A 27,243-nucleotide genomic window follows, 5' to 3' on the forward strand; every position below is an offset into this window, starting at 1 on the left:
TGACTAGGGATACACCGGATAGTGATTTTGCCGGATACCGGATATCCGATCCCCCCTTACCTGCCGGATTCGGATATCCAACATTTCGATTGCATTGCATGTTCGCATATTTTTCTACAACGCCGTTTCAAAACAATAAATCAAAATTGTTCCACATATCATTTCTTTAAAAACATGTTAAGTACATTCAAATGTACTTTTTTTAGAGCCTCTATATTTTAATTTAGGAATTGTGCTTTATATGAAATGAAACATTAATATATTGTTTTATTTCGACAGATTTTTTCGAAAGAGACAAACTTTCCACAAAAATTAATTCTGTATGTAATGTACACATGGTTTAAACTTTTAATTATTCATAGTTGAAATCTTAAAGGTCGTATAATGAGTCGCATTTGTTATTAGATTTGCATGACAAGTAGAAAATTTTTTTAACTTCATCATAAAGTAATACATTTTCTTGTTTCCAATTTAGAAATAACAAAAAATAAAACTTTGCTTTGAAATCATTTTTATTACAGATAATACACGTGTAAAATTTTTCTAACATAAAAGTTAAAAAAGAAAATATTAAAACAGGGCCAGTTTGACTCAAAAAATAAATAAATAAACTTAAATAAACAACTTAAAATTTTACTTTAATTCCAGAAATAAAGGTACATTTTCTCTAAAGATGCAAATTAGCATCTTAAATACAGGGGTGCCTCCCCCCCTAAGAGCAAGGGCTCACTCCCTAAAAACCATAAATACCCCCAAATAGAAATCCCCCCCCCCAAAAAAAGAGAAAATACCCCTAAAACACCCCCCCCCCCTAGGTGGGCAACCCAGTTAACAAATTAATAAACTTATGCTAAAATAATCAACTGAAAATTTTACTTTATTTCCAGAAAACAAAGATTCACTCTCTCTAAAGATGCAAATTAGCATTAACGATGCGGGAGAATGCCAGAAGCTAGCTTTGAAGAGGAATGGTCATTTTTGAAGCAGCAATTAAAAGAGAAAGCATCATCAAAAAGTTTATGAAACAGTGAAAGCTTTAACTGGAATTTTTGCAAAAGTAAATTCAAAATTAAACCCTCATTTCGTACCGGATATCTCTCACATTTTTACCGGATAACTGCCCGGATATCCTGCAAAAAACTGTCGGATATCCGGATCCTGAGTGGCTTGACGGATCGGATACCTCATAGTTCCGGATAGTTAAAAAATCAGTCGAATAGGTCGGATACCGGATAGTTACCGGATATCCGGTGCATTCCTAATACTGACTTTACTGTTATTGAGGTTACTAAACACATTTTGACCATTTACGCAAAGGCGGGGCCGACTGACCCACGAATCTGGTCTTAAATGAAATGCTTCATTTTTTATGGAAGAATGTGGATCCTACAATGCATTGTTATAATTCTGAAAGCAATTTCAGTGCGAATTGGAGAGATTGACTAGTTTTAATAACTTATTTATCAATGGCTGAAAAAGTAATGTTTTTATATTTCTGAGAGAAAAAAAATAGTACCAAGAGCAAAAGAGAGAAAGTACTATTGTAGCAGGGGGGGGGGGGTAGAAAAGCTTCGAACCCCTGTTATGGGCGCCCATGAATGAGATAAGAGTTTTTTAAGAACCTTTTCCTCATGTTATAATCATTGTAACTATGTCCCTAATTAAAACCACTTATTGTATAGCATCTCGGTGACATTATGTTGGGTTTAGTATTTAATTGAATTGAAACATTCAAGATATTTTACATCCACATTAAAGGTACATTAGTGCATAATATTTAGATATTTAAAGTAGATTTATTGGTCTGAATTGATTTATTAAAAAAATAATTAAGCCATCAAAACTTTGCATTGAAACAATGTATGGGGGGGGGAGTTGTATTCAATTTTCCGGGCCCCCTTCAAAAGAATTTTCTGTGTTCGCCCCTGCCGTTCAGTCCACCATGACCCCTAATCCGACTCTGCAGTACGCACTTACTGTAGAGCATTTCACTTCATATGACAGCATACAGAAAGGGATTGATGAATGGATCACCTTGAAATAAGCAGATATCTTCACTCAAAGAATCCGTTCACTGCCCAAAAAATGGGGTGAAAGTTGTCATTTCAGTTGAAAAATATTTTAAATAAAATCACTTAATACTTTTATATTCAATGTTTTTTATAAACATAAAAAACGATTAAACCTTATTTCCACACCCAATAGATATTTAATTTTTAACAACTCACAATGTTGAATTGTGTTAATTTTTTAAGTAAATGAGCTAGAAGCTGTACAAAAAACTTTTATGCAGAGATAAATGTATAATTTTGTCAGAGCAACTACAAAGATAAACTTAAAAAACTAAGGATTAAAGTTAAATTTTTTGGTAAATTTGTCAATTTAGTCCTTTTTTATTTTTGTGCTACTTGAATTCTGACATTTTTCCTGGTTTTTAGGTTTAGTAGACACCTTGTTTGTATGGACAGGGTTTGTACGGGTCATGGAAATCCTGGAAGGTCATGGAAAAAAAAAAAAAAATCAGACATGGAAAAGTCATGGAAAACTAATGTTTTGATTAAAAGTCATGGAAATTTATTTAAAATCATGGAAAAATTTGTTGAGCAGTAAGAAAGTAACAGTAGCTAAAAGAGCATTAAAAACCTTGAGTGATTTAAAAGTATTGCTAGTAAAAGATATTAATACTGAAAAATTGAATGATCCCAAAAAATAAATCTGAGTTTTGGAATCCTGTTGCATTTACTTCTATAACAGTTGCCCGCCTTTTTTTTGTAATGTGATTTTACAACTGGGACATCACTAATTTTGAATTCGCCATTATTTTCAGCACTTCTTATATTTTATATTCTGTAATGGTGGAATTACATGTTCTTGATTTTGCCTTGCCCACTCAAAAAATAATTTAATTGGATCCAAGTTCCTTTCAAACACTTGTAAAATAATCATTATTAAATTTATTAGAGCTTATCTTAATTTGTTGAAGGCTTCAGAAAATTCATATTTTTGTCAGGGGATAGAACATTGAAATAGGGGAATTCTAATACTCTAAAACAGTGGTGTCCAACACATGGCTCGCAAAACTGATTCATGTGGCCAGCTGAAATATCTGTTTTAGACAAATGAATTTACTGAAAAACGTGGCTTTACTTTAAAGAACAAAAATACTCTCAAGTTACATGGATAATTAGATGCACTGTTGACACCTAAGGGCAATATTTTGAAAGTAAATTTATTATTCAAAACTTTAATGACTCATGCAAGCTTTGTTCCATTCATTACTATTCTGCACTATTTATTAGACATTTTAGCATCAGTATAGTGCATTCTCTATATTTTTACTTCACTTAAATTTAAAAATTAAAGACAAATAAGATCAGTTTGTAATTAGTTTCTATAGTGTGCACTGACATTTTTTCAATCACAAGCACAAGTAGTAAGCGCTTCGATCAGGTAATGACATTCACGTAAAAGTTTTCTAAATGCCTTCCAAAAATTGGAGAGTTTGACATTAAATAGTACTATTCTCTTCGTGTAACAAGGTCATGAAAATTTTTATGAAATCATGAAAAAGTCTTAGAAAAATCATGGAAATTTTTTATCCAAAGTGAGTATGAACCCTGTATGCACTAACAAAGTTTTGAAAAAAATCTCACAAAACAGAGCTCTTCAAAATTCAACAGGAAACTAAAAGCTGTTAAGCATAGAAAGTTAAATGAAGCAATGACTTACCAATTCAAACTTACCTGATTAACAAGAAAAATGCCATATAGGTAGCAAAAAACCACATAAATTGTGCATGATTCGATGGCATGCCATATTCTGAAAAAAGGATTTCCCTACCTGGAAACAAAAAATTTAATATGAAGTTTATTTCAATGTAAGTGTAAAATTAAATTATAGATTGAGAATACAGACTGAAGTTTTTTTAAAAATAATGTAGCATTAATTTTATTTAATTTTTCCCAGTACAATGGATACCAGTTAACTGAATCAGTGGTTAATTGAATCAATCATTTTAATGAATAAAATTGTCAAAAACAGAACAAATTCAGCTTTATTGAACTAGTTGCTATATTGAATCAGCCACTTGATGGAATCAAAAATGTTTGGAACAAATGTAATTCATATAAGAGGCTCCACTATATACATATATATATATATATATATATATATATATATATATATATATATATATATATATATATATATATATATATATATATATATATATATATATATACACACACACAGTTGGATCTCTGTTTAACGACGCTCTATTTAACGATTTTCTCTATTTAACAACGGCTTTTTGCGGTCCCAGATGGTCCACTGTAGTGTTAAAAGCATTCTGTTTAAGGACGCTTTCTACTTAGGGACAATTTTCTGTGGTCCCTTAAAAGTCATTAAACAGAGAGTCAACTATATATATATATATATATATATATATATATATATATATATATATATATATATATATATATATATATATATATATACGCAGTCAGACCCTGATTTAAAGAATCTCTATTGAATGAATTTCATGAGTTAGCAAGCAAATTTTTCTTTTTCCTTCAAATAAAATGAAGGCAAAAACCCGTTTACCAAATAATAAACTACAAATTAACAAATTATTTTAACAGCCTAATTTTTTTTTTTTTGTTAATTTGAGTTAGAAAATATTAGATTGCTTTCCAAATGATATATCGATATTGTCTGAAGCAGAAAAATACCTTCCTTGGAGTCTGCAATTTTTAACGACCAAATGGGCAACCATTGAATGACAATTCTGATGCAGAAAAGCAATAATATCCGATTAAAACTTACTTTTCCAAATGCTTTACACATAATTGTGCATGGTCTGGAAACTAAAAACATATCTCATGCAGCAGGCTGTAAATGACAGAGCATTTTCTTTCCTTCATAACGTCAAAAGAGAGTATTTTGAGTCAAGTATCAAGGAAACTGTCAAACTTCTATTACTCGGTACTTTAAAATTTCAAATTAACTAATGTGTAATAAGTCGCGGAATGCTGAATAAAAAATGTTTACTTTCTAATTATGGATATGTTTGCGTAGTAGCTCTTTACGGCTTTTGGATAAGGTAAGTGCGGTTTTGTTTTTTTTTAATTTTCACACCCTGATATTACACATAATCCCGATTTAACGTATAAAAGTTTCGGTCCCAATGAATTCACTAAATCGGGGTTCGACTGTGTATATATATATATATATATATATATATATGTTAGGCCAGGTTACTGATCAATGGTACAAACAAAAAAAAAAGTGATCCTTTGAAAAATATTGTTAAAGTGCCCCCCCTTCCCCCTCCTAAAAATAACAAATAAATAAAGAGTTTTCTTTAAATAATCACAGCAAACAAAAAAAAAAAAAAAAAAAGAAACGCATAAGTTGCAACAATTCACATTTTAAAGAAGTTCTCGAAAAACAAGAGAACAATTGTTCTGCTATTTTCTCACATAAAAAGTTATGCTTTAGCTGACATGTTTCAACAAAAATTAAATCACTTATGCATTTAGAGGATCAGAAACAAATTGAAGAAACCAATACTATTTTTCCATTATTCTTCATAGTAAACAGCTGGGAAGAAGCTGTAAATTTCAGCAATTCGGGTTACTCCACCAGTAACAGACATGCTTAAGACATCGCTCTCAGGTTAACTAAATTTTCTAAGACTTTTAATGTATTTAGACTTTTCAAACTATTTTTCTCTCATTCTACTACATCTCAGCTAACGTTTGGCTGTTTCTGGATCTTCTGAATTGGTCAACTCTATTTTTATTTATTCAATTTAAAAATAAGGTCTGACCCCCAGTAGCAGACACCGACAACTCTGATGATACCCAGTAACAGATAGGATGAGGAAAGGGCGAGTATTGGACAGAATTCCCCTTTTCTCTTCAAAACGTACAAAAGTTATTTTTAAATCTAAAATCTTATTATATTCAAATAAACATGAAACACCGGCAGACCTCGTGGTGGCTGTTCATAACCTTCCACCACTGCAACTGGTTCATAAAATTTACTTCGATAACAATAGATGGTTGCACCGTATTCATGAGTCGCAGCGACATTAGTTTTACCTGTATAAAATTCTTAATATTTAAATCCAAACTTACAACAATTTACAAAATTGTATAGATTTTTACAAAAATATCATTTATGTTTCAGAAAATATTTGTTTCAAAACTATCAACTTTATGTACAGTGGCTTCCAAAAGTCTTCGTACACCTTGAAATTTTGTTGTAAAACCAAAATAACGCAAAACTGAATTCGAATATGAAGTCCAATTTTTTTTCACATTATTCCTATACCATTCTGAATACAATCCAGTAGTTTTTTTTTTTTCAAAATATTGCAAGATTTTATTTTTGAAATTTGTCAAAAACGAAGAGAAAGAGAAAAAAAATGCCACAAAAGTCATCATACACTGAAATATTTTCGAATAAATTCATGATTAAAATTATCATATGTGGGTTTTTTATTATTTTTGCATTGTAATGACACTGTAAAGTCATTTGCCGTTAATTTTTTGTTTATTTATTCCATAATATTGTGTTTATTACTTTAAAATGGCTGGTATTCGTAAAAAACCACAAACACCATTCGAAATTTGATTTTTTTCCTCATATTAGCGGTAAATTGGTTTAAAATGTCTCTAAATTAGTTAATTATTCCATTCTATAGTAAAGTACTTGATAAAATGCTTTAAATAAAATACTTGGACCGAAAAGAAGGTAAACTGGCAAAGTTAACAAAGCGTGATCGGAGGTTTACAGTTAAAAAAATTATGAAAAATACACATTTGAGTGCTGAAAAAGTTTCTGCAGAATTGAATGAAACATTTTACGTTTAATTTTCACCTAAAATTGTTCGCCAAGTTCTCTGATTAGCTGGATTAAAGGGGACCTCTTCCCGCAGAAATTTTCTTGTTCGTGCGGAAAACAGTAAGCTTACGTTTTCCGTCGTAATATCAACGATAAATAAGCTCAAAACGTTTTGGAACAACATCTTACTTATAGATGAAAATAAATTCAAAATTTTGGGTTAAATTGTTGTATAATTGTAAATAGAAGAAAAAATGAGAAATTTAATCTTAAGAACTTAGTTGGATCAGTTAATCAGAACGGTGAAGGTGTTTCAGTGTGAGGGTGCATTACAGCATCAGGGGTTGGAAATTTGGAATTTTTTGATGAAATTATAAATTATGCTGTTCATTTAAATATTTTAAAAAACAATTTTAAACTATTAGCCCAAAATTTGGTAATCGGAAACAATTTTGTTTTTTTTATCAAGATAACGATAAGAAGCACACGTTTGCGTTTGGAGCCTCAAAAATTGTCCTTAAGCTTAGAAATATCTCCTCAATTGCCAGATTTAAACTTAATGGAACATATTTGGAGATATCTGGTAGCTAGATTAAGAAAGTACACCATTGAAACAAAAAGTGAACTAGAAACAGTAAAACTCGAAGTGCGGCTGAACACTTACTCAGAAATTGCACAAAAAAAGAAAGAAAAAACAATGAACTCTATTCCCAGATCTTTAAAAGCTGTTGTTGATACTGCATGATATTCTACAAAATAATAACTTTGTAAAAAGCTAAATTATTTACTAATTTTTTGACATTTTTTCAAAGTGTACAAAGACTTTTGTGAGATAAAATTTCCGGCAAATTTTGGCTTTTGATTTTTTTTAAAAATTATGTTTTAATGTTTTATTAAAAATTTTTATGCAGTTTTGTTAAAAATAGATCATAGATCTTGTAATAAAATACCTATTAAGAAATATTTATTCTAACCAATGAATAACGGCCTATTTCATTGAAAGTCCTAGGTGTACGAACAATTTTGGGAGACACTGTACATGTTTTTAGCACACAAGACGCAGAGTTTCTCGTCAAACTTTCAGAACACTTGACAGCATACAAGAGATTCATTCCACTAAAATTTGATGAAATTTAAACTTTTAAAGCAATTAATTTCTCACTGCACATGCATGAAAGGTTGCAATTTACAACTTTTGAAATTTCATAGTCAAATAGATTTGGCAACCTATTAAAAAATTCCAGTTGAGTATCAGAAAAACCGAAAAAGATATCATCAACCTAATGAGCAGCGCTTTAATTATCTTCGGATAGGCAACAAATCCTAAGGAATCTTTAAATAATAATCTTTTTATCATGAATCACACTGAGAGATTGCAGGCAAGTGCAGATAAGCACAATTTGCAGATACAGCGAGCTCTGATCATGAAATGATTGGACACAGGGGTTGGTGAGGAGGAAGGGGGGGGGGGCAGCTGCCTCCATTGTCCCTTGGATGTACCCAAATAAGAATTACTTTTTCCCCCCAACTCTAAAGAAGGGCCTTAAAATAACCCTTTCAATAATGCTTAGATAATTTTTGAAAAAATATTGAAATGCTGAAAAACAAAACAAGATAGACAAGATGGCAGAAGCTATTTTATCTGTTTTCAGAAAACGTTTAGTTTACTTACCACGGCAAGGACGCACCTCTTTAATTAAATGCTTCAATATCCAATTAATAGCTTCATTCAAGCAAGTACCAATAAGGAAACTTATCTGCAATTACAAAATTAATCATCATCAGTCATCAAAGAATTTAACATCACTAAATTTTAAAGATATCAGGGCTGTAACCAGACATTTGCTTTGGGGAGAATTTTTCCCGAAAGCATTTCTTAAGAAGTCTATAAGATTAATCAAAATTGATTTTGTTTGTACATTCTATTGCATTTCTTAAATAGTAGATAATTTCAATCAGGGGGAGATATTTCTGCTTTATGGGCATTAATATGTGCTAAATGAGCAAACATAGCAAAGGACATACATATTTAATAAATGAAAAAATCTGATGAGCTCCTAGTAAATAATGGTTGCCTTTTTAACTAACTCAAAAGGATATGTGCTTGTACTCATATACACTTATCAAAAGTAATACTTCTTAAATGCATATTAACATACTGATAAAATAAACTTATAACTGAAACTTATGTTAAATATAAGGAGGGTTTTGAAATCAAAAGAATTGGACATTTTTGTTAGGGTCTGAAAGGTGATTTCATAATAATAATAACAAAAAAAAAGTAACCTGCTTTCTGATATCAAAGATCAAGAATAAGCAAAAAACAGAAAAATTGTGATCTAATATAGAAACAAATATACTTTTACTTTTTAAGACTACTGTGACACTACTACTGTGAACTGGTTGCTATTAGAAGAGTGCTGGAGATTTTCCTCTCTAAAAGCATCCACAGTGCCAGTGGCATAGTTATCCTCTATTCAAGTTCAGCGCTGGAAGCCATTCAGAAGGGCAAGTGCCAATTAAGTCAAAAAATTATCCAATCCATCAACAAAGTCATTGCAACCAAGAAATCTTGCACATTACAATGGATACAAGCCCAAGTGAATATCCTAGGTAATGAGAAAGCCGATGAGCTTGCCAAGGAGTCTAGATCCTACCCCCAATCATCGAACCTCACAACTTCAATTGACAGGGTTCATACACTTGTGGCTAAAAAAAATTCCCTGACTTTTCCAGGTTTTCCACGTTGTTTTTTTAAAAAATTCCAGGTTACTCGCTTCATTCAAAATTAAGTTTAAATAGTAATATTTTCAAAATAATTAAAAATGTTGAAAGTAGCAATGCGGAAGAACTGAAACTTTTCTCCTTAGATTAGAAAAAAAAAATCTTTTTTTTTTCTTTCCCAAATTTCAAGTTTTTTTAAACACTTTCTTCAAAAATGTTTTAATTGATTTACTAATTGTTGAAAACAAAGTGCTTCCAACTTATTTTAGCGTTTTCTCGATGTCATGTGTCATGACTCTTGAGTAATATTAGTGTTTTGCTGTAATGGAGCAGCAATCTTTTAGCATTCACTTTTGGTCTTTTGGTTCACAATACTCCTTTTTATTTTCTTATTAGTATGTAACACAAAACATATTGAGCAAAATACAAAGCTATTTTTCAGTATAAATACGATTAACTTGTTGCATCGATCGCCATACCAGAAAATGCATAATAACAAAAATCAACATCCGCCTATATAGGCCAATGCCAATAATCTTTTTTTTCTCTTTTGCTTATTAAAGAATGCTTCCATTAAAATTTTTCTTTTCTAGAAAATAATTTTTAAAAATTCATAATTTGTTGAACATTTTATGTTACTTTCAATAGTTTACATAGAGACAAACATCCAATTCTGTTTTTGGAAGTTTACATCTACTTCCATCATGCAAACGACCAAATATGACGACTAAGTGAAAAACTTAAGACTTAAAGATAAGACTTAAGATTGAAACTTAAGTAGATTTTTGAATTTGTATCATAAAAGTAGTTATAAATAATTAATAATCCTTAAAAAACTACAGTTAAGTCAAAATAGTCAGTTTTTAGCACATAAGGGTCTAAAGCAATTAGAATAAAAAAAAATTGTTCTGAAGATAAATTTTCGCATTTTTCAAGAAAATAATTATGAATTATCCGAAAAAAGGCACATTTTGCGTTGTTTTCAATTGTTTGCATAGCAATAAACATCCAATGCCTTTTTCGGGAACTTCGGCACTTAAAAAGTCTTGGATACTTCCACCTTGTTAATGACCAAATATGGCGGCTGCGCCCGAAAATAAGTAATTTTTTGAATTTATAGCATGAAAACAATTTAAAAATAATAAATCTTCATGAAACTACAATTCAGTTGAAAAGCTTTTAGCACAAATTGCATCCAATGATGTGAAGATAAAATTAAGTTTTAAGAACAAAATTTTTCATTTCTCAAGGAAATTATTTAAAATAATAATAATAATAATAAAACAATTTTCAGTACATTTTGTGATACTTTCATTAATTTGCAGTTAAAGAAAACATCCAATTATGCTTTGCTTTTGGAAACTTTGGCATTTAAGGATCGTGTCTACTTCTATCTTGTGAGTGACCAAAAATGGCGACTACAATTCACACGTAGCTTAAAAGACTTTTCCGATTAAAAAAATAAGACTTTCCCAGATCCCCCCCCCCCCCCACTCCCATTTTCAGGCTTGTGCTTCCGAAGCAGTAAATTGTCCTCTTCCCTGTTGAGTTTGGGTATAATTATTATTCACCTGAGGAATTATTTTCTTGAGAACTATTGAGGGTCAAAAATGGCGGCTGCGAAAGTTTTTTTGGGTCGCCACTTTTTAAATTGCCAGTTTCATTTTGCCTCAAAATTTTAACAATTCAGGAAAAATAAATAAAACGGAAGATTAGATCTCATGAAACAAAATTCTGTGGAAAAAAAATTGGAAAAAAAAAGTTTGAGGTGCAAATTTGGGAAATTCCCTGACATTTTTAACTGTTTCATTTTCCCTGACAATTCCAGGTTTTCCCGGTTTTCCCGGAGCGTACGAACCCTGATTGATGCCAATGCTGTGGCCAGCCCTAGACTTATCAGCAACAACTTGAAATTTCCTATTTCAGTCTTAAACTGCAATTGCACAATAGCATCGATAATAACCGGGCTACAAACAAAACACGTAAAGGACATGAAAATCTCAAGTGATGGACTAAGAAGTTACTCAATTCACTGCCTACACTGCCCTGACCTTTCAACTGTCTCCTTAGCAAATCTTTGGCTGCCCAGCAATTCAGGCCAGGCTTCTCAAGATCGGAATGCATGACCGAAATGACTTGATTTTTTCAGAAAATGCTGTGGAGGTATCCGAGGCCGTCTTCAAAAACTTCGGAGTAATCTAGTGCTTTTTGTTACACATCATGGACAAGACAACAACAAGACATTACACTCAGAGGGACTCCTCATTTTGAAAAAATGATGAATGAGAATGAGTTGCAAGAACGCTATCGATGAAAAAATTCATGCTTTATTACAATTTAGAACTGCTTCATGACAGTTCAGTAATCAAAAAACACCTAAATTTCACTTCAGAAAATGTACAATATGCAAATCTATTAATACAAAATCATTTTATTTATATCAGTGAAAATGTTCATAAGGAAGAAACTCTAAAACTAAACGTTTCAGAATGATTCACAGTGATGGCTGATGAAACAACTGAAAATTCTCAAAAAGATACAACAAGTTTTCAATAATAAATGTACAATTTTTCAATAATGATAATAATTCCATTTTTCAAATGAAATTGAAAATAAAAATATTAATAATTTTTCCGAAAAAAAACATTGAAAAGCATTTTTGGGGTAGTTTTGAACATTTTCAGAGAAAGTTTGAACCCTAAAAACTTTCCTCCTGCATATGCACTGAAAGACTAGTTTATTTGAAAAATGATTTCTGCAAAAAAATGTAATACATTAATACATTATAATAAAATGCAATATCATATAATATTTAAGAAAATTTAAAAAACTCACAGTATGTAAATCTCTCTTAAACAAAATTAGGGTTGCAAATGCAATAATCAATGCAAGAGGACACAAACTAGAAAGTGCTAATATCTTTCCAAACCAATCACCTGTGGGGAAAAAAACAACATAAGTATAAATATAAAAAATCTACATAAGCTATAAAAGTCTCAAACAGAAATATTATTTCTTCAGTCCTTCGCGACCTTCCTCTGGCTATGCTCATATACCATTTAACTTTTTTTAAACAATACAAGATTTCCTCACTTTAATGATACATTTCATTGGTTCAAATTGGACTGCATTAAGTGTCTATGCTCTTCGATTTAACGATATCCTTGACTTATCAATAACATCTTTCAGTACCTTGAGAATAGTTATATGGGGGTTATAATCTAATATTTGAAATCCAATATTTCCCAAGACTTTCCAGGTGTGAGGACACCCTGTAAAGCATACATTTAATTCAACAGCCATTTGGACATTAAAACAAAATAAAACAGTCGAAATATTAGCGGTAAATACTGCCTTTGGATAAAATAAGTCTCGAAGATTGAAAGGCCGCTTTTATGACGTGCATTCAGGGCTGTGGAGTCGGAGTCGGAGTCGAAGAGTCGGAGTCGGACTGATTTTGGCGTAAAGGAGTTGGAGTCGGAGTCGGTAGAAAATATGCCGACTCCGACTCCGGTCTACTTTTTTTTCTTTAATTTTCGCTGACTCTCCTGGCATTTTTTGAAAAACTGACTACCAGTTGATTCAATTACATGTATAAAAGCCTACTAATAAGAAAACAACTGTCATTAATAACCAGCTGGCTTGATTGTTCATCGAATTTTCTGTAATAGCCACCTACGCTGTTCCCTAGTTTGCTTGTTTTTCAACATTCTTGAAATAATAGCAACTGTGAGCACGGTTTTCTTACCTAACATTTTATATTTTTTTAATCACTTTAAAACAACAATAGTAAAATTTTTTAAAATCACTTTAAAACAACAATAATAACATTTTTTTTTACTTCGACCTCAGTTATAAAATTGTAAAAGGAATGTACCCCTTGAGCAAGTTGGAGCCCGTAGTTCGAGAGGTATCTTACGGTGTTCTGTAATTCAACTTAGTGTTGGCGTGCAAAGGCGCAAATCTAAAAGACATGATAAAATATATCTGTCTTTTCAATTTAAGGACAACATCTACAAGCTTGATTCTCAACAAAAGTATGAAATAGAACAAATATCTTGGTTACAACACTCAAATAATTGCAGTTAATCTTAAAATCTTCATTTCAAGATTAATTCTAAAGCAGCCAGTAAAATTAAAATTAAAAATTGAGGGAATAATTATAGGAAAAAGAAAAGCTATTTGTACAAAGCTGTATATTGCCGCATTTTCTGTAAAATTTTCTCCAAGCGTACATGCACCCCATATTTTCCCTCAATACAAGTATAGTGCCTTATTTTCGTTGAAATTTTATAGATGAAATATAATTTCAAATTTATTGGGGATTTTTTTTTCAGAATTAAAGTATGTGTATTGTTTTTATAAACTCTGAAATATACTTGAGGTGTCACCCACCAGATGGATCTCGGCCGGAGCGGACCGCCCTCGCTCTAGAAAGGTTTTTTGACTTAGCAAAAAAAGCGTTTTTGAAAATCACACGATTTGATCAACATCTATTCGTTAAACATTAATGGGGAGTAGAGACGTACCGAGTAGCACTTTGGCCGAGTAGCCGAGTACCGAGTACTCGGCCTTTCACTACTCGGCCGAGTACCGAGTTACCGAGTACTCGGCATTAAGTTAACAAGTACCAATTATGTTTTAAGAAGAACCACTGACACACACATGATCAATTTTGAACTTTTTGGAATAGTAGTATAGACCTCTTTGTCCAGATGAAAGTTTTTAAAAATAAATTCCTGCTGAAATTTAATTTCGCATTATTTAAAAAATTTTGTTTACGTCAAAAATTTTACAAAAAAATTATTTTTAAAATTAAAAATAAATAAATAAAAGGTATGATTGATCAAGTTGGAATTAAGACAAACTATACCAATCTATTTTAGTTCTAGTCTGCCAAATATAAATAATTTTTAAAAGCAAATGTGCAGGAACACTGCACACACGTGTTTCTGCGTTACAAGGAACGTCTTTATCAGTGCATAAAATGTGAGCTAAAGAATGTTAAGACATTCAACAAAAAAATTCGACTTTTGTCGAATGCCTTTAAATCTACAAGCTCACATTTTGTGCATTGAAAAAGGAATTTCCTGTAACGCCAAAACACGTGTCTGCAGTGTTCCTGCACTATGCTTTTAACGTTGTTTTATTTCCCTTTTTTTTAAGCAAAGGAGAAGCTGGGTGAAGGAATTTTACGTCACGGCCGCTTGAAGGGTTAAAGATAAAAAGTCCTGCTCACACTTGTTTAGAATACAGGTATAATGGTGCCTTCTTTGTCTACAGTTTGGTATATTTTATGCTATCCTTTTAGAATTGCACTAATAGCACAGAGTGGTTGCTTACTCCCGTGGATAAAAGATAGAATTCTCTAAAAGAGATTTCCTAAAACTCTGAGAAAAAGTTAATATGAAAAAATGCTGGTAGCAAAAATTTAACTAGAATAGCAATTGGGTGCAGACTGATAGGGGGTTCTCGCAAATGTGTGTCAGGTTAGATAGATTTTCAGCCATTGAATTTGCACTGGGCCAACCCTAAGAAAAATAAATGTCCAGTTACAGGGGTTATCAGTGTGTCCAGTTACTGAAGTTTCACTGTATTTAAACGGGAATATTTAGAGTAGAATGTTTATAAATCATTTGTATAAAATAAAAAGTGGCTTTAAACAACATACCGCCCTTCAGGGGCGAATACAGAAAAATCTTTTGGAGAAGGCACAGGAAATTGAACTTTTCTGGGGTAATCTTTTTGATCAGCGGAAAACAAATCCATGTTTCAGTTTGATATTAGATTAATGAAACAAGTTAAAAGCTCTGCGAACTAGAAGTGTCTAGCTTCGAATTTGTCTTTTAGTCCGTTCTTTGCCCAGTTGGTTAGAGAAATCATTACTGGACAGATATCAAATTTTTACTTGTATTTGGCCTAGATCTGATTACACACAACACAACAATTAGAATGACATACGTTTTTTTTAATCTTCTTAGTAGGAAAACAGACGTAATTTAGAAGGAATTTAAGAACTATGAGCTGGTATTTATAGGATTTGTAATACTTTGTTATACTTAGTTAGATTTGTATTACTTAGTTATAAATTAGAATTAGATGATTTTTTTTTAAAATTTCTATGTTGTCTTAATGCATACTAAACAATAATTTTTAGTATGCATAAATTGTTGCAGGAAAATTTCGAATTTCGCGATAACCTGTTTTTATTGTTTATTATTAATTTATTTAATTAACTACTTCAATTCAAAAAAATCTTGAGTATTAAAATGTTTAAATTTGGGTTCAAACACCAATGTATGTCATTATTCAAATTTTCTTTGATGCTATTAGTAATTAGCTAAGATTGTAAGATTGTGATCAATTTTTTTTCTTTTATCAAAATAAGGGGGGGGCAAGGGGGCAGAATCCCCCAAAGTCCCCTAAAGATTTTCATTTTATATGTTAGCACACATGTTACTGATCATTTAAAAAAATATATAAATTATTTTAATTTAGTCCCTCATGCCAAAAAATTAAAATTTTGAAAATCATTTTTTTATTTAAAATTTTTTTACATTTTTAGTTTGTTAATTTTTTTTAATTGCTGAATATAAATTTAGATTTTTGATATATTTTTTTCTAAAATGCTTGAAGTCTTAATGTATAATGTGAAAAATTTCAAAAACTTTTTATCTTTAGTTGTTGAGAAATAATTTTTTTTGCAAACAGCTGCAGTTAATTCTGAGAGAACCGTGAATGACAACTAACACAAAATCTCAAAACCAGTGGCGTACCGAAGGGGGGCGGAGGGGGCGGTCCGCCCCAGGCCCCGCTTTGACATAGGCCCCCCAAATTTCAATTTTTGGTTTTCACCAATATTTTCGCATATCTTGGTTTGAATGCTTAAACAAGTTGGCTTAATAAATCATAATTTTTTTAAAGACCAAATATTTGTTCAGGGATACAATCAATACCTCTTCGGGATCAATGGAGGGTTTATGATACCCAGGCCCCACTTTGACATAGGCCCCAAAATTTTAATTCGTTTTCTTTTTCGCCAGACGTGCCTTATGTCATGGTTTAGATAAATAAAAAGTTGACTTTTTATGTAGAATGAATATTTTCTCAGTGACTCTTGCCTAAACAAAGAGAGGGCAAATTATGTCCCACAGGCCCCGATTTGACATAAGCCCTGAAATTGTATCTTATTTTTTTCAGTAGATCTGTCATATACATCATGATTAGAAATATTAATCAGTTACCTGTATATGCGAGTATATATCATAAATTTTGTTAAATATGACTTTTTTTCAGTGACTCGTCCTAGTGTACAAAGGTACATGAGCGCTTGGGCCACGAATTTAATGGGGGCCCCAAATTTATTTTTAAATTAACTAAACCTATAAAAATCATTTGCTTTTATTTTGTTAAGTGCTTTCAGCAAAGTTTTATGCATTTTTTTTTCAAACAATTTATAAAAAAAAACTAATGCATAACAGATGCACGTTTATAATTTTTGATCATTACAGTATACAGCTAAAATATCTGTTTTATGTTTTGTTTTGTGTATTAAGACTACGATGGTATAGTCTTAATTCATACACTACTAATCGGGAAAATTACGCTCTTCGCTTTAGAAATCGGATTAGTTAGTTAAACCCACGCATACGCAAAATTTTTTTGTCTTAATTTCTGTCGAACATTAAATATTTTTAATTCTACCAGCAAAGCCGCGCGGAGCGTTTTCTCCACTTCAATCAAACGCACCAGGCAAGTATAGGGTCACACCAGAGTTTTTTTGTCCGAAGAACATAAAGAGTGTTTTTTTTTTTGTGAGTGAGACCTAGCAGAAAAATTTTATTTAGACTGTGAACGTGTGAATTTCATCCTTATTTAGGTAAGCATGTTTTAAAAATATTTTTCTCTGAGATTAGGTGATGTTATCAGGTAAATAGTTAACTGGTGTGTCTTACTCAAAGGAATAATAAAGGGTTTTTTTTTTCTGTAAAAGAAAATTTTTATCCTAAAATTAATTAAATCTGGAATGCCTAAACGCTTCTGTTCACTGTACTTGGATGTTCAGATGCAATAAATTTTTAAGATACAATATAATTTTAGGACTTTTTTCTGTTTTTGATATTTTCTGACAAAGCACAATTTTATTAAAAATATAGTATTTACTTAATTTTACTTAAAACCATGTGTTTTGCCGTGGTATTTACAACAGTGTCCGAAATCAAACCAACACTACTGAAATATGTAAAAATGTACCACTTAAAACAATTATTGTAATATATGGTACGTACACATAGTTTGAGAAACTTCAGTTTTAATACCAGGTAGGCCCCCATTTCGAGTAGCGCCCCAGGCCCCCATCTGTCTTGGTACGCCACTGCTCAAAACTTTGAAGGGTCATAAAATAAAAACTATTTTTAATAGAGAAGAAATACTTTAGGAGGTTACTAGAGACGTACCGAGTAGCACTTTGGCCGAGTAGCCGAGTACCGAGTACTCGGCCTTTTACTACTCGGCAGAGTACCGAGTTACCGAGTACTCGGCCTTTCACTACTCGGCCGAGTTACCAAGTACCAAGTATGTTTTATGAAGAACCACCGACACACATGTGATGAATTTTGAACTCATTGGAATAGTAGTATAGACCTCCTTGTCCATATAATAGTTTTTAAAACTAAATTCCTGCTGAAATTCAATTTACGCATTATATAAACAATTTTGTTTGTGTCAAAAATTTTACAAAAAAGTTATTTTTAAAATTAAAAATAAATAAATAAAAGGTATGATTAATCAAGTTGGAATTAAAACAAATTTATACCAATCAATTATAGTTTTAGTCCACCAAACATAAATAATTTTAATACAACAAATGTGCAGGAACACTGCAGACATGTGTTTCTGCCCCCCCCCCCCCCGTTACAAGGAACGTCTTTTTCAGTGCATAACATGTGAGCTAAAGAATGTAAAGACATTCGACAAAAAAATCTGACTTTTGTCGGATGCCTTTAAATCCACGAGCTCCCATGTTGTGCATTGAAAAAGGAATTCCTTGTAATGCCAAAACACGTGTCTGCAGTTTTCCTGCACTGTGCTTTTAACGTTATTTTATTTCCTTTTATTTTTTAAGCAAAGGTATTTTCATAATATTTTATAACTAATTTTTGTTTGTAACAAAAATCCATTTTTAATATAAAAATTCCATATTTTCTATACTTTATTTTTTTGCATAATTTTACATAAATAAGTTTTATCAACTTTGGGGACATTAAAATAAAGATTTATTCCATTGAAGCATTACAAACTTCATTATTCTCAAAATTTAAAATTTGACTTATAAATTTTAATTTTAAATGATTGCAGAATATAATGCTTGCTCTTTTTTCTATAAATTTTAGTATCTGCCTTGGACAATATTCAATTTTTTGCAACTACTCGGTATTGGCCGAGTATCTGATCAGAATTTGGCCGAGTACCGAGTACTCGGCAAATTGGCCGAGTAGGCCGAGTACCGAGTAGTTACCGAGTACTCGGTACGTCTCTAGAGGTTACTTAGGACTATGAACCATAGAAGTATACAAAGTTTCATTGAAATCTGAGATGGTGGGTGTTGGGGTGTGGTTGAACTGACATGGAATGACCCGTGTATAAAAATCTAATGCTTGGCAAGCTTACACAGTGAACTCCTAATTATCCGCAGAATAGGGTGGCACTGTAACTGCGGATAATCCGAATAATAAATAAAAAACGATACTAGTGTACACAATAGTTAAAAAAGATGAATAACATTAATACATACATTTAAATTATAGTTAAAAATGAAAACATTGAACGTAAAAAATATATGCCAAAAACTAAAAAAAGAACAAAATACAATCATAAGTTCAAAAAACACTTAATGACCATAATACTAGTATACATACCGTATAAAAAAGTGAAAAGATCCGCGGACAATCCGACCATAGATAATCAGGAGTTTATTGTGTAGTTAGGTTCTTGATATCATGATTTTTTAAATCACAATTTTTATGCAGGTATAAATTTTAAAAGAATTTTACAAATGTGATCCAGGTTATCCAGAGATTTGGATGAAGGGTGTTCTTCTGTATGCCAGTTTAAAAACTCAAATGTCCTCTGAACGAATGTGATTTTGTTTTCAAGCGGCTAGCACTGCATTAATAAATCTTTTGAACATGAAACAGTAACTCTTCAATTCAATTTATTTCAACAAGGGAATTTTTTTTTTACAAAAATGCAATTCACAAATAAAATAAGAGAAAAAAAATTAACTTCTAATTTTTCTCCTAGTTTTCTAATTTAAATTTAGAAAACTAGAAGAAGAAAACCCTTCATAATATTTAGTTATTTAGGCAAAGTAAGTCTTTTTTGCACTAGACAAAAATAAAATAAATAAATAAAAATTATCTGACAATGTTAAAATTTGATTCTTTTTAATTTCAATTTTTTCAAAATTATTTATCAGTTACTGAACAAACTAAGATAGCAGAAAACCACTTGAAATAAGTTGTATACTTTGTAATGATATTAAAAGCAATTTGGATTCGTACTTGTATGTAAGTTAAATGTAGGATTCTTTATTATTAGCGTAACATGTTATACCATGATTCTCAGTCATCAAATCTCATTGTCAGGAAAGAAATTAATGAATAAATAAATATCAATTCATATGCAGAATAGAAAGGGGTACACCCCCTCCTTTGAGCAAAGAAGCGCCCCCTCCTCCCCCCGCAACTGCAAAAACCTCCCTTAAAAAGAGAAAAGTACCTCTCAATCTCCCCCCACCCTAAAAATTTCAATGGCATAGTCTGCGCCATGACCCCCACCCTAGGTGGGCACCCCTGGAATAGAGGATAGGCATGATGGACCAAAGTTGCCATTTACTACCTATTATAGTAAATTACTTTTGCTTTTGGAATAATTTATTTAACTTTTTATTTATTTTAAATCAATAATTACACTTAGTGTAGGTCAGCAGGGGTGTTAAAAGGAAACGCATTTCACAAAAGACTAAATAGATTACACAGTTTCAGTTTTAAGTTGACATGAAATAAAAATCTCTATAATTATTTTTAAAAAATTAATCAAACATTCAGTATTCAGCGAAATATTTGGTTAATATCAACTGAATATTCAGTATTCCGCAAAATATTGTATTAATCCCCCCCTTCCCCAGCAATTTTTATTTTTATTTATGACCAACAAAGCGCACCTATAGTCTCCTACAAATCCTAATGAAAGCACATGACTGGTACAGTCACATTGAATAAATTAACTTCAGAAAATGTAATTTTGGCAGAGATGAGTAACTTTCAGAAGTCTGCAACTGTTTGTTTGTAAATGGTTTTCATGAAGAATGGAGCAATAAATTGCATTTCTCACCTAAAGTTCTCTTAGTTCACAATTATTTGTAGTTTCATTATTTTTTGTCATAATGAAAGATTTATGATAATATTTTTTCGGATCAAGAGCCTGGGGCACGTTAGTCCACTTTTGAAAACCACAAAATATGAAAACGTTTGGAAAAAATAGAAAAGAAATATTTGCAACAGTGAAGTTGATCAAGACCCAAGTTGTGTTGATTTGACAAAACATGAAGATGTGCCTAGCATAAATAGAGCTGAAAGTAGAAGTAAGTCAATTTAATATTAGCTTTAAATTAATATGTAATATTCTTCTTTTATCATTCTAAAACAGAAGTTGTTTTTGCAATGCGGACCAAGTAAAACGACAACATTGAGTTGAAAGTATTGTTGTGTAATGTACAAGTGTATACATACAAATACAATTACAAAAATGACGACCAGCAACAGGCTCTGGGCCCAGCTAGGCTGGTCCTAGTCAATTTAAAATCCCCAGTGAAGATCAGTGGCCCTCTTAAAACTATCTACTCCCTTGCTCATTACCACCTCTTCCGGTAAGCTGTTCCAAGGTTCCACTTCCCTGCTAAAATAATAATTTTTCCTAATATCCATGTTAGCCTGAGATTTAAATAGCTTAAAACAATGACCTCTTGTTCTGTTTTCAGTGCTAAACTTTAGCCCTGTAACATCTTTCATTTTAATAAATTTAAACAACTGAATCATGTCCCCTCGGTCTCTTCTTTGCTCAAGACTGTACATTTTTAGCATTCTAAGCCTGGAATCATAGTCTAAATAAGAAAATCCACTTATAAGCCTTGTAGCCCACTTTAAACCCTTTCCAATACTAATATCTTTCATCTTAGTTACATTGATTGTGGTTTTATTAAAGAATTTTAATTTTAATGTCATCGCCTCAGAGCAACAGTATAAGACATCTAATCCCAAAAATACCACTAAGATATCCTATTGTTGCTCTGATGCGACGATGTGTTTGCAAAGAATAGTTTATAAAAAGATGTGCTGGCAATAAGACATATACTAAAGGGTGTTTTTTAATTAGTTTTGTTCTTATAGTTAAATGCTATATTCAGTTTTATTGTAATTTACTTTTTCATTTTACAAAGCACCTTTTTTAATTCGAATTTTGGATATACTTCAAAATTTTTCTGTCCATCTTCGAGTTCGGATTATTATTGCATACAAGCATTAAGAATATTAAAACTACTTCATAAAAACTTAACTCGCAGCTCAAATATTTCTATTCCACATTACTTCTTTTATTCCAAAAGTTATAATTATTATTGCAAAGATTCAGAACAAGAATATTATCTCGGGATTTCAAAATGACAATATGAAAATATAATAACTTATTACAGTAGGACGTTAAAATAGACTTACCACTCTGATATTCAACATGACTAATTGCCAATGATGTCCACTGTATTTGGCCTTCCTTATCAGACAAATCAGATTTGAACTCCATTTCAAGTAAAATTTTGTCCACGTCTTTTTACATGCATGATCATAACATACAATTCAACAACTTTTAATAAGACATTGACATTGATGTTTATTTCAATGTTTTTCAAAACCTTTGCAAGAAGAAGATACCTGTGTGAAATATATGCCGTAAATAAGCAAATGAGAAAATTTTGTAATTAATAAAATTAACAGGCTTGCGGAACGTTAATCGTAAGTAGGAAGCAGTGATGTGTTTTGTTTCTGCTCTTTTCCCTTTCATGTTTTAGTTTTGCTTTACTCTGGTGAGCAAAAGAGGAACTAGAGCAACAAATGTTAAAAGGCTTTGCAGTCGAATCTTTTTACGGGACAAAAAGTCACTAATAATTCTAAAAGAATGCATTTTAAAATCTTATTTTTAAGTTTTTTCATTTTTAAGCTCTTCATTTTTAAGCACTTTTATTTCTTTCGAATTTTTGTCCCGAGAAAGCGCGTTATGCCTAACAGTCTCTCCTCTTCAATTGGTAAAATCAGCCGAATCGTTTTTTGCGCTCAAAAAAAGACTCATTTATGTTTTTAGTCTTTAAATAGAAAAAATTGGGTTTTTCCGTCACTGAAGGTTAATTTTACGATCCCTTAAAGTCCCCAATTCAATGATTCTTAGAACCTATTTTTTATTCCATCAATCCTTTTAAAACTAAATGCTCTCGGCAGATTATTAGAACAGGGAGGAATCCCCTTTCTCCCCAATTTTAGAAACTATGTAATTATGCATTTCTATATGTAATATTTTGTTTTTCTTCCCTGTAAAATTCATTGAAAATATACCCTTTGCTCCCCTTCCCCACCGGAAAATTATAAAATGACGGGCCTGGGGAAGGTACTTTTCCGAATTTAAACTTTTTCATGGTGTATGAGACACTTTTACAATTCGCAACTCCAACGAACTATAGGGGGCACTGCAGTCACTGTCTAATGGCGGAATTGAAAACTAAAACAAACGCATGTGGTAACGAAGAAAATGCTAAAAGTGTTGTGATTTTTGTTCGTATGTATGATTTTTTCGCTTTATTCATTTGAAAAGATTTTTCAAAGTCTTTTGGTTATTCTGACCCATATAGAAAGAGATTAGAAACCAAAAAGTATTACGAAAGTAAACAATTAATGCAGAACACACAGTAAGTTGTTCTGAAGCAGCCATTTTCACGATGTTGAATTCGGAATTCATAAATTTTTGGTTCGCTTCGAACGGCATTTTCATTTTGTACCGTTTTTTCTATACATTAGTACATATTAAGTTCAGTTTCGTGACATTTCCAGCATTTGTTGACATTTTTGTCACATAGTGCACATACGTGGCAGACTGTCAAGAGTAACGTTTAACACTAGATAATTTATTTCTATGACTATATGATTGGATATCCAAAGAAATCATGCATTTAATTCATTCGTCATGGAAATGATTTACCTGATATGCGAAATCTTGTCAAGATACATTATTCTTTCACATAATTTTAAAACCATAAGCCTATAAACAGATTTTTGGCGAACTTTTATTTCTTATTGTTCAAATTCTTAACGTTCTTTCTGGATTTTTCAATCTGTTCTGCGATAAATATTTTCAAGAAAATTTATTTGCATACTGTCTATTTCAGTAGGATACTGTAGTAACAAAGGTTATTTAAATCATTTATGTGGAATTAGGTTAAGGAAAAGTGTCCAGTCAATGTTGTTAAGTTCGTTTTTTTTTCCATCGAATTGAAAAACTGATTCAAATTCACTCAGAACAAAATAAATAAAATGTGTACTCACAGTTTATATATGGTAGTAGTTTTCTTTTCAGTTGATTGACCATTATTTCTTTTCGCTTATCGAATTCTGTAATCTTACTATCATTTTATTCCACTCATGATAAAAATTAAAAATGGTTTAACTAAAAATGCGAAAACTCGCCAAGGCTACTTTGCTTGCACAATACTAAAACTACTATAACCCTAAACAAATTTGGCGAAACCTTTCAGCTGAGAATAGAAGGAATAAAGTAAATTCTTTTCTCGGTTAAACATTTTTCATTTTGTTCTACGATAATAAATTCAAGAAAATATTTTGCATACTGTCCATTCCAACTAAATGCTGCTGTAAAATATGATTAGTTAAATTAATTTAAGATTAAAAAAACTCATATTCTTACAAATTCATACAAAACAATAAAAAATTTTACCTGGTATTACGTTATCCAATTTTGTTAATCCAGACTTTTCTTGTTTACGCTTCCACCATTTAATACTTTTTTGAAAGAAATAAGAAAAACTAACATTATTTTGAGAAGCTCGAGAATACTCTTAGGGGACGAATTAATTTCTGTAGCTGAAAGCAAACTAAGACACATCGATTGCGTTAATAAATACTCAGAACAAACTGCCTGTGTTTACGTCAACAGACACACGTGATGCGCAACGTGGCAATGTTTTAGGTGCAGACGCAGTTTTATAAATCACCGCAAGGTAGCGTATTCGAGCGCTGGAGTTCCGAATACACTTCTCTGAGAGAAGTTGTGGAAAAAGGGAAAAATGTTTTCGGTATTTTCGTCCTCGTTGCTTGCGTTACCTTCATAGTCAGGGATGTCCACCTAGGCGGGGAGGGGGGGGGGAGGGTCATGGCTCAGAATACGCTATAGAAAATTTTTTAGGGGGTAGTGTTTTGATGGGTATTTAATTCTTTTTTTGGGGGGAGGGGTCTTCATGATATTTGGGGGCAGAATACGCCACTGAACTTGAAGAAGGGAGCACCTCTGTCATAGCAGCATTACAAATACAAATGTGATGACGAGCAACAAGCTCTGGGAGCTAGGCTGTTCCTTGTCAGTTTATTAGTCCCCAATGATCAACGACCCTCTTAAATCTATCTAGATACCCAACGAGAAACCAGCTTAATAGGCAACAAGTTCTAGCACAGACGGGCAAATGTCTAAAATGAAATGAATGAACGCAGCAACTTTTACCATTAACAGAGTTAGTGCCCCTTTAGAAGGTATGGGTGATTCTCCAAAATCCTAACAATATTATGTCCCAGGAGCCTTACACGCAAGAATAGTTTGACCTAGGTTTTTTTTTTTTTTTTTTTTTTTTAATAATTTAAAATAACTTTTCGAATGTTGTTCCTTTCTTATTAAAGCAATAACTCATTTATTTTTTCCTACAAAAATTTTGTGAGTTACCAGAAAGTCACTCTGTTGGGATATCCCAATTCATTTCTCAAATGTATTCAGATTATTTTAAAATTTTAGGTCACAATTTTAACTTATACGTGCAGTATTAAATTATACGTACTTAAGGGTGCAAAATAACATTTTTTAAAGAAATTTAATTACTTAAATAATCAAGGTACATCATTTTAAAGTTTGTCCCCGCTTTTCCGTTTGATTTGAATGTCGGCCATTGCTACTTTGTTTGCTGTTTTAAAAATTTAGTGGAGTATTAAACTGTTTTGAAGTTTTTCTTTTCTTTATTGGTATGTTTATTTGTTTCTGGTAAATGTATTTTTTTTTTACTCAATGATAATTTTTTCACTAATGAGGAGTTAAGTTCACAGGTACCCTAACTTTGATTTCTGTTCGTGTATGTTCGATCTGCATTTCTTCCATAATGTTAACTTTTCATTTTTTTAAACATAAAAATCTATCTTGCAAGTAGGCTAGGTATTAACTTAGATTTCTTTGCATGTGTTGTGTTACTTTGCTGAAAGGATTAAAACTCTAAAGTTGTTTTGTGGAAATGTTTAAGGCTTATTTTCTAGAAATTTTTATGTTCATGAATGTTCAGTTTAACCATTCGATTTAAGCATGCATTCCCCCAAAACATCTATCCAGTTTGTTAATTTTTACAATTGCACATTGCTTGAATATGTGTTTGCATTATAAAGATCAAGATTGCATTTTAGTCTTTCCCCTTGTTGTCGGATGGCACAAAAAGGCCCAATGCTGGGTTTATTATTTGCATTCATGTTTTAGCACCTCATCGTTTACATTAGCAAGATGAGCACTACTATTAATATTATTTCTCCCTAAAAGCTATGAAATCTCATATGCTGGAATTTTGGTTTTACCAATGTATTAAAAGTGTCTCACTTACTCCTCCATAATAATAAGCATTTTTTGGCATGATTTTTTTTTCAATTTCCCGATTGTTTTATTTAAATTCAAATGGTATTATATTTGCTTGAAAACTCAGCCCACTGTTGACTAAAAAGTGGTTTTGTTTAAAAATGCCAGGTTAATGAGAGTGCATATGTAAAGTTTTTCTCTCAGGTGTTTTCGTCCTGCCAGAATGTAGATGAGTTTTCTGGATTTGACGGGGTTATTAAGTATCAAGTTTTTGGAAAATCTAACATATTAAAATTAGTGTAATGTTTTATAAGTCTCTGAATGCTGTAAATTTTGCAACAATTAAATATGAATCCAAGTTAGCCAACTATTACTCATAAAAGTTTGGCTTCAAAATTCACATTGTATGTATTTGATGTGTAGGTTTCACTAGTGCCATCAGGGGTCTGGCCAGAGGATATTTGGGTCCGTTAACGGACCCTTCACAAAAATCCGATCAACCAAAACGGACCCTTCACAAAAATCCGATCAACCAAAACGGACCCTTCACAAAAATCCGATCAACCAAAACGGACCTTTCACAAAATCCGGATCGATCGAACAAAACGGACCCTTCACAAAATTCTGATAAACAAGATCGGATCTTTCACAAATTGTTTATTGAAAGAGCAATCTGAAAGTAAAATAACGCATATTTCTGTGTATAAACCAATATTTTTTTTGAACCTTTTTTTA

General features: G+C 31.6%; 1 protein-coding gene across 1 annotated transcript in view; it reads right to left on the minus strand.

Moving 5' to 3' along the window:
- LOC129222023 (dolichyldiphosphatase 1-like) overlaps positions 1-22,687 on the minus strand; it is a 33,323-nt gene extending 10,636 nt beyond the window's left edge. Inside the window, exons 1-4 of the mRNA XM_054856440.1 lie at positions 22,347-22,687; positions 12,409-12,509; positions 8,522-8,606; positions 3,744-3,840 (exon numbers count right to left, since the gene is read on the minus strand). Of these exons, the coding sequence (XP_054712415.1) occupies positions 3,744-3,840; positions 8,522-8,606; positions 12,409-12,509; positions 22,347-22,431 (368 nt within the window). The 5' untranslated portion in view covers positions 22,432-22,687. The remainder of the gene's footprint in view (positions 1-3,743; positions 3,841-8,521; positions 8,607-12,408; positions 12,510-22,346) is intronic.
- Positions 22,688-27,243: the final 4,556 nt, after the last annotated feature.

The sequence above is a fragment of the Uloborus diversus genome, chromosome 5 (genome assembly GCF_026930045.1).
Source record: "Uloborus diversus isolate 005 chromosome 5, Udiv.v.3.1, whole genome shotgun sequence".
In the NCBI taxonomy this organism is placed as follows: domain Eukaryota; kingdom Metazoa; phylum Arthropoda; class Arachnida; order Araneae; family Uloboridae; genus Uloborus; species Uloborus diversus.